Genomic DNA, 12473 nt, shown 5'->3' with positions numbered 1-12473 from the left:
TACAGATGGGCCCTGACACCCCCAGCTGAAACTCCTCCAGCATCTCCCCATTGCCTTTGGGGGCAAGTCCTGACTCCTGATTCTCCACTGGCATCTGCTCAGTCTTTAGTGCCGCCCCTCGGCTCTCCCACCCTAGGCACCTTCCTCACTGCCTGGGACACTTAAGTCACCCAGCTCTTCTTTCAGTCTCAGCTCAAGTAACAGCCTCTGAGCAGCCTTTCCTAATCCCTGCGCTGGGCCACCCCCCATGCCTCCTCCATTTCCACTCACTGGGTTGTCACCATGTTTATCAGTCTCCTTGGGGTTCTATGGTCCAGCCCCAGCCTTGGGGCTGGTGGCATCCTCCAGAGTCTGTGGTGAGGCTGGAGGTTCAGCACGGGCCATGGAGGGGCCCATGGGGACAGATCCTGGGGCACGAGCATCCAGGGCCCAGAGGGCTGCTGAGCTCTCAGTCAAGCCCCCGAAGGACTAGCCCACAGGAGCAGGCGCACTCCCATACGCTGCCTTCTCAGAAGCCACTTTGGAGAGACCCTCAGAGGATCTCTGCCGAGGCAGATCCCAGAGCCCCCATCCTCCAGCTCCTCAGAGGCCCAGAGAGGGACAGGGGCTTGCCTGCGGCCACTGAGCCTCTCTAAGCCCCCCTTGTACCCCTAGGACCCAAAGACTCACCCCTCCATGCCACCTCACACCGCCAGTCCAGCCTGGAGGCGCCACACAAGGAAAAGGCCGGCGACGGTCCCTGTCTGGATGCAGCCCCCCTCCCCGCCCACAGGCCTGGCAGCGGGGACAGCGCTGAATGGGAGGCATTGTGGGCAGACCAGGCCAGGCTGAGGTGAAGGAGGGGCGGGCAGGGGCGGGAGCAGCGCTGGAGTTACAGGGCCTCCTGCCTGGCGCCAGCTCAGGATCATGGCCCAGGCCTGGGAGCAGCCAGTCCCTGGGCAGCCAGTCCTTGGGCCAGCCCGGCAGGGAGGGGCATGATGGGCTGCCCAGTGGGTCCCAGACCAGGGCTCCCTCCTGGCTGGGCTGCACCTCACTAAGCCTCAGTTTCCTACTCTGAGAAAAAACAGTATTAGTAACTAGCCCATAGGGTGGCCCTGGAGGTTCAGGTGGGCACCTGACACCCAGCAGGCACTCCAGAACCATTACCTCTGTTCTCTTTGAGCTTATTACACATTCACATACATTGAACATCTGCATACATTTAACACTGTACATACAATAGCCTGCAATTTTGTTTTTGTCACTCAACGTCAGATTATTGGGGGTCATCCAAGCTGATTCTCAGTCATATGCATTCGTTTTGACTGTTGTATAGTATTACATTGCAGGAATGCGTCGATTTTACTTATCCAGTAATCTCTGTTGCCTCCAATTTTTTGTTACTACAAACAGTGTTGCAAAGAATATCCAGGGGGCTGGCCCCATGGCCGAGTGGTTAAGTTCTGACACTCTGCTTCGGCAGCCCAGGATTTCGCTAGTTTGGATCCTGGGCATGGACATGGCACCGCTCTTCAGGCAATGCTGGGGTGGCATCCCACATGCCACAACTAGAAGGACCCACAACTAAAATATACAACTAGGTACTGGGAGGATTTGGGGAGAAAAAGCAGGAAAAAAAAAAAAAGAAGATTGGCAACAGTTGTTAGCTCAGATGCCAATCTTTAAAAAAAATAAAAAAAAAAGAATACCCAAATATTTATCTTCCTGGTAACACATGCATTTTTTCTGGTAAGGAAGACTGGCCCTGAGCTAACATCCGTTGCCAATCTTCCTTTACTTTTTCTCTCCCCAACCCCATACATAGTTGTATATCCTAATTGTAAGTCACTCTACTCCTTTATGTGGGACGCTGTCACAGCATGACCCGACAAGCAGTGTGCAGGCCTGAGCCCAGGATCTGAACCGGCGAAGCCCAGGCTGCCAAAGTGGAGTGTGCAAACGCAACCACTTGGCCATGGGAACGGCCCCACACATGCATTTTTTAAAATGAAATAATTCATCTAGACCATAGCAGACACTTACGTCTCCTATAATTGTTCAGATCTGTGTTTCTCATGGATTCTATCTTTTGTTATTCAGTTTGTTTTTATAACACACCACACAGAGACTTGTCCATGTGCTTTATTTCACTCAGCAAATTCCGTATCAATGGGACCACAGCGTGTACTCTTATGTCTGGCTTTTGCACTCAAGATTATGTGTGTGAGATTCATTCATGATGCATATTGTTTAAATTTGTTCATTTTCATTTTTATGTAGCATTCCGGCATTCCATTCTTTAACTATCCCACAACAGTGGCACAGGGCAGAGGCGAGAGCGCGATTTGCCTCAGATGCAGGCACTAAGGGAGTGTTCCCTCGGCAGGGAATTTAAAGACAATGGAAGCGACTGAGAGCTGGCCTGCTTTTGTCATCACGCACTGGCAATTCTAAACAACTTCAATGCTAAAGTGTCCCTCCCCGCTTGGGTGGACCATTCCCACCTCCGCCTTCTTGGTACCTCACTGCACCACAGTTAATCTATCTGTCCCACTCCTGACGGACATTTGGGTGGTTTTCAGAGTGCGGCTACTGTGAAGAGTGCTGATTACCATGTCTGCACGTGCCTCTTGGTGACACACCACCACCATTTCTGCAGTGACACATCCAGGGGTGGGAGTGCTGGTCTCAGCATATGCTTACTTGCAGCTTCACTGCACACCGCCACAGAGATCCTCGAGGTGGTTGGGCCAGTTTACACGCTCGCCAGCAGTGCGTGAGTTCCAGTTGCTTCACATTCCCACCAACGCTTAGTGTTGTCTGTCTCTTGTACTTCAGCCATTCTTGTGAGGGTACGATGGTAACATAGGGTGGTTTTAATATTAATATGCATTTCTCTGAAGACTACTAATGACATTAAGCCCCTTTTCATGTGTTCTGTGAAGTGCCCATTTGAGCCTTTTGCTTGTTCTTCTATTGCCTTTATTAATTTGTAGCTCTTTACATATTCTGAATGAGTTATTTTTTTTTCCTCCTTCTCCCCAAAACCCCCAATACATAGTTGTATATTTTAGTTGTGGGTCCTTCTAGTTATGGCATATGGCCTCAGCATGGCTTGATGAGCGGTGCTAGGTCCGCGCCCAGGATCCAAACCAGCGAAACCCTGGGCCGCCAAAGCGGAGCACTCGGACTTAACCACTCGACCACGGGGCCGGCCCCCTGAATGAGTTATTTTAAAATATATTGCAATTATATTCTCCCTCTCTCCAACTTGCCTTTTTACTCCCTTAATGATGCGTCAATAAACAGAAACCTGTTCTCAGTGCTACATAGCATACATTACCCTACAATGAATACTCCACAATAATGGTAAAACAAGGAGCTTAATTCACTCATCTTTTCCTTACTCCCAAGGTCTTGAAGATACTCATCTACACTGTATTCCCAAATATCTAGTTTTGTCTTTTACATTGAGGATTCTTTTATTGTGGTAAAATATATATAAAACTTACCATTTTAACCATGTTTAAGTGCACAATTCAGTGGCATTAAGTACATTCACAACGCTACGCAGCTATCACCACTATCCATTCCCAGAACTTTTCCATCATCCCGAACAGACTCTGTACCCATTAGACACTGACTCCCCATTCCTCCCTCCCTGCAGCTCCTGGTAACCTCCTTTTTTTTTGAGGAAGATTAGCCCTGAGCTAACTACTGCCAATCTTCCTCTTTTTGGAAGACTGGCCCTGAGCTAACATACATGCCCATCTTCTTCTACTTTATACATGGGACACCTACCACAGCATGGCTTTTGCCAAGTGGTGCCATGTCCGCACCGGGGATCCGAACTGGCAAACCTTGGGCCGCTGAGAAGCAGAACGTGTGAACTTAACTGCTGCGCCACTGGGCTGGTCCCAAACCTCCCTTCTGCTTTCTATGAATTTGCCTATTCTGGATACCTCACGTGACTGGAATCATACACGATTTGTCCTTTCACGTCTGGCTTATTTCACTAAGCATAACGTTTCAAGGCTCATCTATGCAGTATGTGTCATAATTTCACTCCTTTTTATGGCTGAATAATATTCCACTGCAAACATATAGCACAATTTATCCATTCATCTGCTCATTGACACTTGGTTTTTTGCCACCTCTAGGCTATTGTATTGCTGCTGTGAACACGGGTGTACGACTATCTGCTGGAGACCCTGCTGTCACTTCTTTCAGGTACACACCCAGAAGGGGGATCACAGTCAGTTGAAGCCCCTTGGTTTCTCCACCCGCTCACTCTCTCCCTCCCTCTCTATCCAGAGGCCACCACTTTCATGAAGTAGTATGTATATATACGGCATTAAGTTTCTCTAGTGTATTAAACCGCATTTTTTTTTGCAAACTTGTTTTCAAGATTTATTCCTGTGGATGCAAGTAGCTTCTGCATCTTCTCTCACTGCATCCACGTGCCATAATTTAATCATTCTTCTACCGATGGACACAGGTTATTTCTTAATTTCCTGGTATCCCTCATTAAGCTGCCCTTGTACTTGTCTCTTCGTGCACGTGGACAACGGTTTCTCTAAAGCGGATCCTCAAAAACGGGATTTGGAGGTCGCAGGTTACACGCGTTTTCACTTTTTCAGTATGTGCCAAACTGCTCTCTAAAGGGGCTTTATTGGTTTGACATCCCTCCAGCCCTGCACTGAGTACACCATGTAACAACAGATCCAGGTCTTTCCTGGTGTCACCTCTCTTAATGACATTTGCTAGTGTGGTCTGAAGTGCTATCTGCGTGGCTTTACTCCGCTTTCCCTGACTGCCAGCGAGCTGAACGCTTTCTGGGTTTGCTTTCCTCGTGTCTTCTCCCGAGACCTGCTGCTCCTATCCTTCGCCTGGTCTTCATTTGGAGGGACGTTCTCAATGCTAACCCTTCATGCCGTCGGTGCTGCAATGTCTCTTTCTACTCCATCACCCTGTCTTCACTTTTATGGTATTTCTTGGTCACTGTCATTTTTTGACACAGGCAAATTTCCTTATAGCTTGTGCTTTTAATGTCAAAAATGCTGTCCTGTGTTTCATTTCCTCTTTTTAACAATGTGGCTCTTGGTGGCTGGACTCCGATCACTTCGAATGCTTGCTGCTTCCACCCAGCCCTGTGCCCTGCCTTCCCCAGACTGACTCCACCCTGCACACCACTTACCACATACATACGTGTGCTTCAACACGTTTAGTTGACGTGCTTTTGAACGAATGGCACCGCACTGCGAGATTTTCTTCACTGGACACCACTATTGATTCATCCACGGTGCGCGCTGGACACACACAGCCCTGGCTGACACGTTTGCACTGCTGTGTAATGTTACATTGCGTGGCTTCGCACTTGATCTGTTTTCCTGGTCTTGGCCTGTGAACGTTTCTACCTTCCTGCTAGCAGGAAGTGCTGCTAGGAGCACCCACAACCACGCTGCTGGGGGTTTTCTAGTCTGACTTCTGAGCGGAACCGCTGGTTTAGCTAAGTTGTGGTGGAGCTCCCTTTAGTGGGAACAGCCTGGTGCTGAGCAGGCCCTTCACATGTCGGGGGTCCCAGGCTGCCCTGGCTGAGGCAACTATGATCTTACAGACCCCAAATCACGGTGCTCAGGGACCTGGAGCCTGGATCATCTCAGGGCTGGCTGCAGTTAGGAGCACTTGAGTCTGGGGGGAAACTGCAAAGGCTACAGGTGTCTCAGTAAGTGGCAGGTTAGGGCCCCTAGACTTTTCCTTGCACCTGGACCTGGTCAGGCATCCTGACCTCTGAGCTGGTCTGAAGGACTGAGTGGGGCTGGGCAGTCAGAAGCCTGCACTCTTGGGACCAACAGGATCCTCCTCAGCATGCGGGTTCGAGGAGCCGGGCACTGCTAGCCCGTCATGAGGTTAAGTGGGAGCTATGGTTCTCCCCTCAGTCTGAACTGAAGCTTGCACGGGTATTAACTGGGAGGGAGCAAAGGCCAGCCCAGGCAGCCTGGAGGGAAAGAACAGGCAGGCCAGAGAACCTTGCACAGGACCCTACTCAGGCCTGAGCCTCAGTTTGTCCATCTGTCAAATATCACTGGTGAGAAGTCCTATTTGAACTTCAAGACCCAGGTCCTGTATCCCTAAATCTTGAAGGCCTTCCTGACCTTGCTGCTCACATTGGGCCATGACTGCGGGTCTGCACCAGACTGGGGGCTCCCCAAAGGCAGCACCTCTGGCCCCAGAGCTCAGAACAGGGCTGGCAAGGAGACTAGGGGTTGGAGTTGGTCAAACCTCCACCTGCCTCCTGCCACATCACCTTGTATGGGGAGGAGGATGAGGCATCTCCTCTGCCACCTGACCAAGAAAGATGTCGCCCAAGAGGTCCACAGCCAGTAAGGAAACGCTGCCCTCTAAGAAACCTTGGAGGGACCTCTTCATTCCTGTGGGAGACGCAGGTTCCCAACATGTGCCTGCTGTCCAGGGGAGGCAGGAAGGAGGATCTGCTGGGCTGTCCTAATACTATGGGTGGCACTGAGAGGGAAAGACTCCAAGGGAGGTACCCTCTGCTGGAGGCCCTATGGCCAGATGTCCTGGGGTGACTTCCCAGCCAAGCCCAACCCGGTGATGTGAGCTCGGTAGCCAGACCCAGGTCCATAAACGGAACAATACAGGCCAGCGGAAACACAGCCCAAGGCTGCATAAAGCATGGTGAGGTGGGGCCAGGCCGGTCACACAGGCCCCAACTCAGGACCTCAAGAGTCCAGGGAGCGAGATCCCACCACCCTACCTGACCTCTGGGCATCACCCGCCCAGCTGTGAGAGGGGAGCAGGCACACCCACACAGAGGAAGCGCCAGGGCCTGGGAGGAGAGGCCCGCCCCTGGTGATGAGGTAAGGGTGGCACAGGGGCTCTTCTGCAAGATGGACCGCCCCTCACAGACTGGGGCTGGGCCACTGTGTCCGGCCTGAGGTGGGACTTTGGGTATGAGAACGGCCCACTTTAAGGTGAAAGGTTTCTCAGTCTTCGCTGCTGCCACACACAACTTTATTTGTGAAGCCCTGGGCACAGCCCAGACGCACAAAGAGCACAAGGGGGAACGCGCAGGGCGTGGCGGGGCACCTGCAGTCCAGCCCAGTCCCCACCTGCCCCTGCCCAGGTCCTGCAAGAGCGCCCGAGATGCAGCTCAGGCACCAGTGGGCCCTGCCCTGCCCCCAGGCTGGAGAACAGGTTTGGACCTGCCAAGGTGCCTCCTCCAGCTCGGCCCCCAGACCAGTCACAGACGTCTCCTCAGCAGCCAGAGGAGGGCCCCTCTGCATCCAGAGCCAGCACCGGGCAGGCAACTCCAGCTCCAAGACCCTTTGGTGTCTGCCCACTGGCTTCTCTTTCCATCCATGTGGTGTGGGTGCCAGGGTCTTGCCCTCGGCTGAACACTCCATGGCCCCACCTGCGGCAGTCTCTGACCCTCAGGCTTAGGGGTCAGCATAGCAGGGATGGATGGTGGGGACAGAGAGGACAGCAGTGGCTGCAGGACCAGGGCTTGGGGAAAGGAAGCAAGCCACCAAGTGAGTGGCCACAGGTGGGGCAGGAAACACAGCCCAGCCACAACACGGGGGGAGGGAACAGCACACGGACAACTGCTACCCAGGCCCTGGGGCAGCCCAGGAGGGTAGGGCAGGCAAGGTGGGTGGGGACAGCCACCAGGGCCTGGAGCCTGAGGCACAGAACAGCGGGGAGCCCTCAGGTGGTGGTGAGTTTAATGGCAGAGCAGCTCACAGCCCTCCCGCCAGGGGGCCAGCTCCCCTCCAGCGAGACCAGGGCCAGTCCAGCAGAGACATTAAAAACTCAAACCCCGACATGAAGCACACACCTGCACGAGCACCACACCGACATACATCCTCGGGGGACTGACATGACAAAGACCCTCCCTGCCTACGGCCAGAGTCCTTCCTCTGAGTCCCTTCCCAAGTCACTGGTCCAGGCCAAGGGACGGGGGAGGCCGCTTCGCGTCTAGACCTTGTACAACGTCTGCAGCAGATTGTGGCGGGCAAAGGAGCAGGATTCCAGGGCGCCATTGGGCCTGTGGGGAAAGAAGGGTCAGTGGGCAGGGCACACATGGCAGGGGCCTGGGGAGCTCAAGCTGCAGCAGGGCCCATTTCCAACTGTGAAGAGGGAGTGGGGGCCATTTTTGAGGCTACAAATGTGCCAGACTCAATTTTTGTGAATTTCACAATGACTTTGGCAAAGGAGATGTTAGACTCCAACTTCTGCATATCAGGGGTGGGGAGTGAGTGAGGCTCAGAGAGGTGGGCAATGCTCCCAAGGCAGCATGGCCCAGAGCTGGCCGGAATGCAGGCCTCCCCAGTCAGGAATCTGAGCCTCTGCTCTCCACCAGACAGCTTCTCCAAGGGCCCCTCCAGTGGACATAGGGTCAGGGAGCCCTCAGCAGCCACTAGTGGACAAGTAAGACTGGGCCACTGGAGTCCCACGTAGGCGCTCACAAGTAATGGGCTGGCCATTGTAATCATCAAGATCATTGGTCTCAATGCAGAGAAAGAAACTGAGGCAAGACACCTGGGGACATGGGCGAGTGTGGGGCACAGCCAGGACCCACAGCCCATGGACACCTCACCTGGTCCAGGCTGGCCTTGGGATCCCAGACCATTTGGCCAGGAGTTGAGGGAAGAGGGACATGCATGTCACTACATACTCACTCAGTTGGGCAAATGGGGAGACTGAGGCCTGAGAAAGGCCAGAGGCTGGCTGGGGGGCCACACAGGGCCTCAATGAGAACAGACGAGCCTCCCAACCCATCGTTGGTGGGCCAGGGTCTAGAGGCTCCTCGTTGCACAACTGCGGCCACTGCCCCACCACGGCCCAGGACCCTCCAGAACAAGGCCAAGGTCTCCATGTCTCTGAACATTTGGCGTCCCCAGAGGAGGGCCTGTTGCTGCAGAAGGCTGACGTGCCCAGGGTCCTTTGGTCTAGGTTGCTGAGGGAATGGTCAGAGAACTGCTCCCAGAGACATCACTGAGCGCAAGACCTCTATCAGCAGCGTGACCGAGGGCAAACGCCTTAACTAACCTGGAAAGTCAGTTCCTCCTCTGGGAAACGGGGGCCGTTACAAGTCCTCTGTCTCTCTCATGGGAAGACACTGTCCCTGAGCCCCGTGTCCTCAGCTGGGCACAGGGGAGGAGGCCTCAGAGGGGTGGTGAGACCCAAACACAGATGCCGAGAGCCCAGGAGGTGTGAGGGCCTCTGACAAGCCCGAGTGACCAGGCCAGGGAAGCCTCAGCTGAGCAGGGGCCTGCGTGTGCAGGCAGCCGCCACGTGAGCTGATGAGGGCACACTCACTTGGTCACGAATGCCAGCAGCAGGGGTGCAAGGGCCTTGGGGAAGTAGTCTTGCTGCACCATGTGGTTCAGCGCCATCAGCGGGCCATACAAGTTGGCAATGGCCTTGATCTTGTCTTCACTCTGCAAGGGGAACACACAGCGCAGAAGGCAGGGTGAGCTTCGAGGTTACCTGAGGGGCCTAGGTCTCTACCATTCCGCTCCTGCCGAGAGAGCTCCACAGTCAAGGTCAAGCTGAATTCCTTCATGAAGACCAAGGCTGCTTAAGCAGACCTAGGCCCAGGGACAGTGTGGGTGACGGGCCCGGAGAGGACTTGAGGTGTGGGACAGGGCTAGTGGGTGTGGCCAGAGCAACCTCTGGTGCACTCCCTCCCTCCCTTCCTTCTGGCCGCACCTTGAGCAGACCCATGTGGATGAGGAGCCTGGTGAGGAAGGCGTTGGAGTTGAAGGAGGATGAGCTGAAGGCCTTCTTCATCAAGGCATCTGCAAGGCAGAAGGAGCATGGAGCAGGGTGCTTGCTGTGGCAAAGGGCTGGTCACAGGCCAAGGGGCACGCAGCCCCCGCACACAGGCTGGGTCCTGCTCCTGCCCTCATCAGGAGATGAACACAGGAGGGAGGACGTGGGCAGAGATACCAGTCTGAGGAGACGTTAGCACCAGGGAAGGGCTCGACCTACCGGCTGGGATGCCTTGGTCCCTTCCCTGTCCAGCCTCACACATTAAAACAGGGACCTCACACAGCTGGGGCAGAGACCGAGCGAGGCGGATCACCCTGGGGGAGGTTTCTGTCATTTAAGAGGCGAGGGGGAATGAAGAGGGGGAATGAATGGGGAAGGGAAGGAGGAGCGGCCAAGGGCCTGCAGGACTGCCGAGGGCACTCGCTTCTGTGCTGGGCACTTCTGGGAAACAGAATTCAGGTAACTTGTTCCCACAAATGCCCCCAGGGCTGGATGTCAGGGAGCAGACCTGGAGACTCCCACCGGGCCTCACTGGCCTACCCCCAATGCTGCCCACAGTGCTCCAATGCAGGAGAAAGCATCCCATGCGTTCCCACTCCTTTCTCCCTTTTTCCACATGCTGTGCCCTCACCTGCAGGGCCCGTCCTCCTCTCTCTACCCAGCCACACCTGGCCCACAAAAGGTGGCAGGTGCTATAATGGAGGTAACTGAGAGAATGGGATGGTGAGAGAGGGAGGTGACAGGGCTTGGGGGAGGTGGAACAGAGACCCTGGGGAGCCTCAGGAAAGATACGGGGAAGGCAGGCGTCCCTGCAGGGACTGCCAGGTGGAGAGGACCACGTGCGCAGAGGGCTCAGAGGTGGGGACAAAGGCTCAGCTCTCATCCCCCTGCCTCCCTGAGAGGACCACCTCCACGGAGGCCTGGGGGCTGTGGCCGTCTGGTCTTGCTGTGCCGGATGCCGCCCGGCCTGGGCTCTAACTGTACAGAGCTGTACGGCTCTGGGAAAGGCCTCAGTTTCCTCATCTACAAAAAACAGAGAACAGCCAGCCTGCCTATGGCAAGAACCCAGCAAAAGAACAGGTAGGAGAGGCCGGAGAGCAGTCCACACTTCAGCACAGGAACAGAGGGGCTCCGGCCACCACAAATGTCCTCCGGCCCTACAGCAGGAGGCATCCAAGCCCCACCCTCCCCATGTTACCTACTGCCTCCTGCACTGCCGTCCTCACGCTGGCTTCGTCCTTGAACACAGAGGACACCTTCAGGAAGGCGGAGACCACTTTCTCCGGGTCAGATGTGTCAGTCTGAGGACACAGGAGACAATGGCTGGTCACCAGAGGCCAGGCCACTAGGGCTTTGGCACACGGTGGAGATAGGCCTTGGCAAGACATAGGCCTCTGGTGGGCAAGGACAGGTCCTGCCTCGCCCCATGCTGTCCCCTCAGAGCCTGGCCCCAGCCTGGCCCACAGGAGGTGTGCAGGACAGAGAGCGCGAGTGAAGAAGCGCTACAAACCATTCTCTCTGTGACCCAGTGAGCTTTCGTGTAATCTAACCTGAGGAAATAATCCAGAATGTAAGGAAGTTTACCTCAACTTCACTTCACAGAGAAAAGTGGAAACAATGTGAATGTCCAGAAACAGTGGCTTGCTTAAGTGCTACATCCACTCTGGGGGTAAAGGGCATGAAAAGAGTTTTACTGACAGAAGAAAACAAAAAACGGTTTTTTGTTTGTTTTTTAGTGAGGAAGACTGGCCCCAAGCTACTACCTGTCGCCAATATTCCTCTTTTTGGTTGAGAAAGATTGTTACTGAGCTAACATCTGTGCCAATCTTCCTCTATTTTGTATGTGGGATGCTGCCACTGCATGGCTTGAGGAGTGGTGCGTAGGTCCACGCCCAGGATCCAAACCCATGAACCCCAGGCCGCTGAAGTGGAGCACACAAACTTAACCACTGTGCCACCAGGCCAGCCCCCAAAAACGGTATTAAATGAAAAGCTGGACCACTAACAGTTTGTATCAGATAACCTCATTTATCATGAAAAGAAAGTACAGATAAACATAAACGAAACTGGCCACCACGGAGCCAGCTCTGGGAGCGGCCTGTTTTAGTTCTCTGTATTTACCATTTAACCTCTTTGAGCTTCAGTTTTCTCATCTGGAAAATGAGAGCAACATGTCTACATGTCGGGCTGCCAAGAGGGTTAAATAAAATCATGCCCAGAGACAGCCCCCGTGGCCTACTGGTTAAGCTCAGCACACACTGCTTCGGTGGCCTGGGTTCAGTTCCTGGGTGTGGACCCACACCGCTCTGTTAGTGGCCATGCTGTGCTGGAGGCCCATATACTAAAAAATAGAGGGAGATTTTCAGGGATGTTAGCTCAGGGTGAATCTTCCTCAGCAAAAAACAACAACAAAAAAAGCATGCCCAAGTACTCAGAATAGTGCCCAGCAGACAAGAGGTGCTCGACAAGCTTGAGAATCATCTCAGACTGAATGAGGGAATGAATGAATGAACAAACAAGTGAGGTTGGGGCAAGAGTACGTGAGCATGTGACCTCCACAGGGGCCCTGGGCAGGATGGCTATCCTAGATGCAGCTGGACCTACAGGACGTGCAGAGGAAAGCCTGGGTGCGTGTGTGCACAGGAGAGTCCCGGGAAAACTTCTCCATTCCAGGCGTCACAAGGCAGCAGGTCTGC

The 12473-nt window shown here is 54.1% G+C and overlaps 1 protein-coding gene across 1 annotated transcript in view; it reads right to left on the bottom strand.

Annotated features, from left to right (window-relative positions):
* Positions 1-6971: 6971 nt before the first annotated feature.
* The window catches only part of RANGAP1 (Ran GTPase activating protein 1), a 30039-nt gene continuing 24537 nt past the window's right edge, over positions 6972-12473 (bottom strand). Inside the window, exons 13-16 of the mRNA XM_014858998.3 lie at positions 10976-11078; positions 9715-9803; positions 9322-9443; positions 6972-8047 (exon numbers count right to left, since the gene is read on the bottom strand). Of these exons, the coding sequence (XP_014714484.1) occupies positions 7978-8047; positions 9322-9443; positions 9715-9803; positions 10976-11078 (384 nt within the window). The 3' untranslated portion in view covers positions 6972-7977. The remainder of the gene's footprint in view (positions 8048-9321; positions 9444-9714; positions 9804-10975; positions 11079-12473) is intronic.

Source organism: Equus asinus, chromosome 4 (assembly GCF_041296235.1).
Source record: "Equus asinus isolate D_3611 breed Donkey chromosome 4, EquAss-T2T_v2, whole genome shotgun sequence".
In the NCBI taxonomy this organism is placed as follows: domain Eukaryota; kingdom Metazoa; phylum Chordata; class Mammalia; order Perissodactyla; family Equidae; genus Equus; species Equus asinus.
The sequence above is the reverse complement of the archived record's forward strand: the minus strand, read 5'-3'. Positions and strand labels throughout refer to the sequence as shown.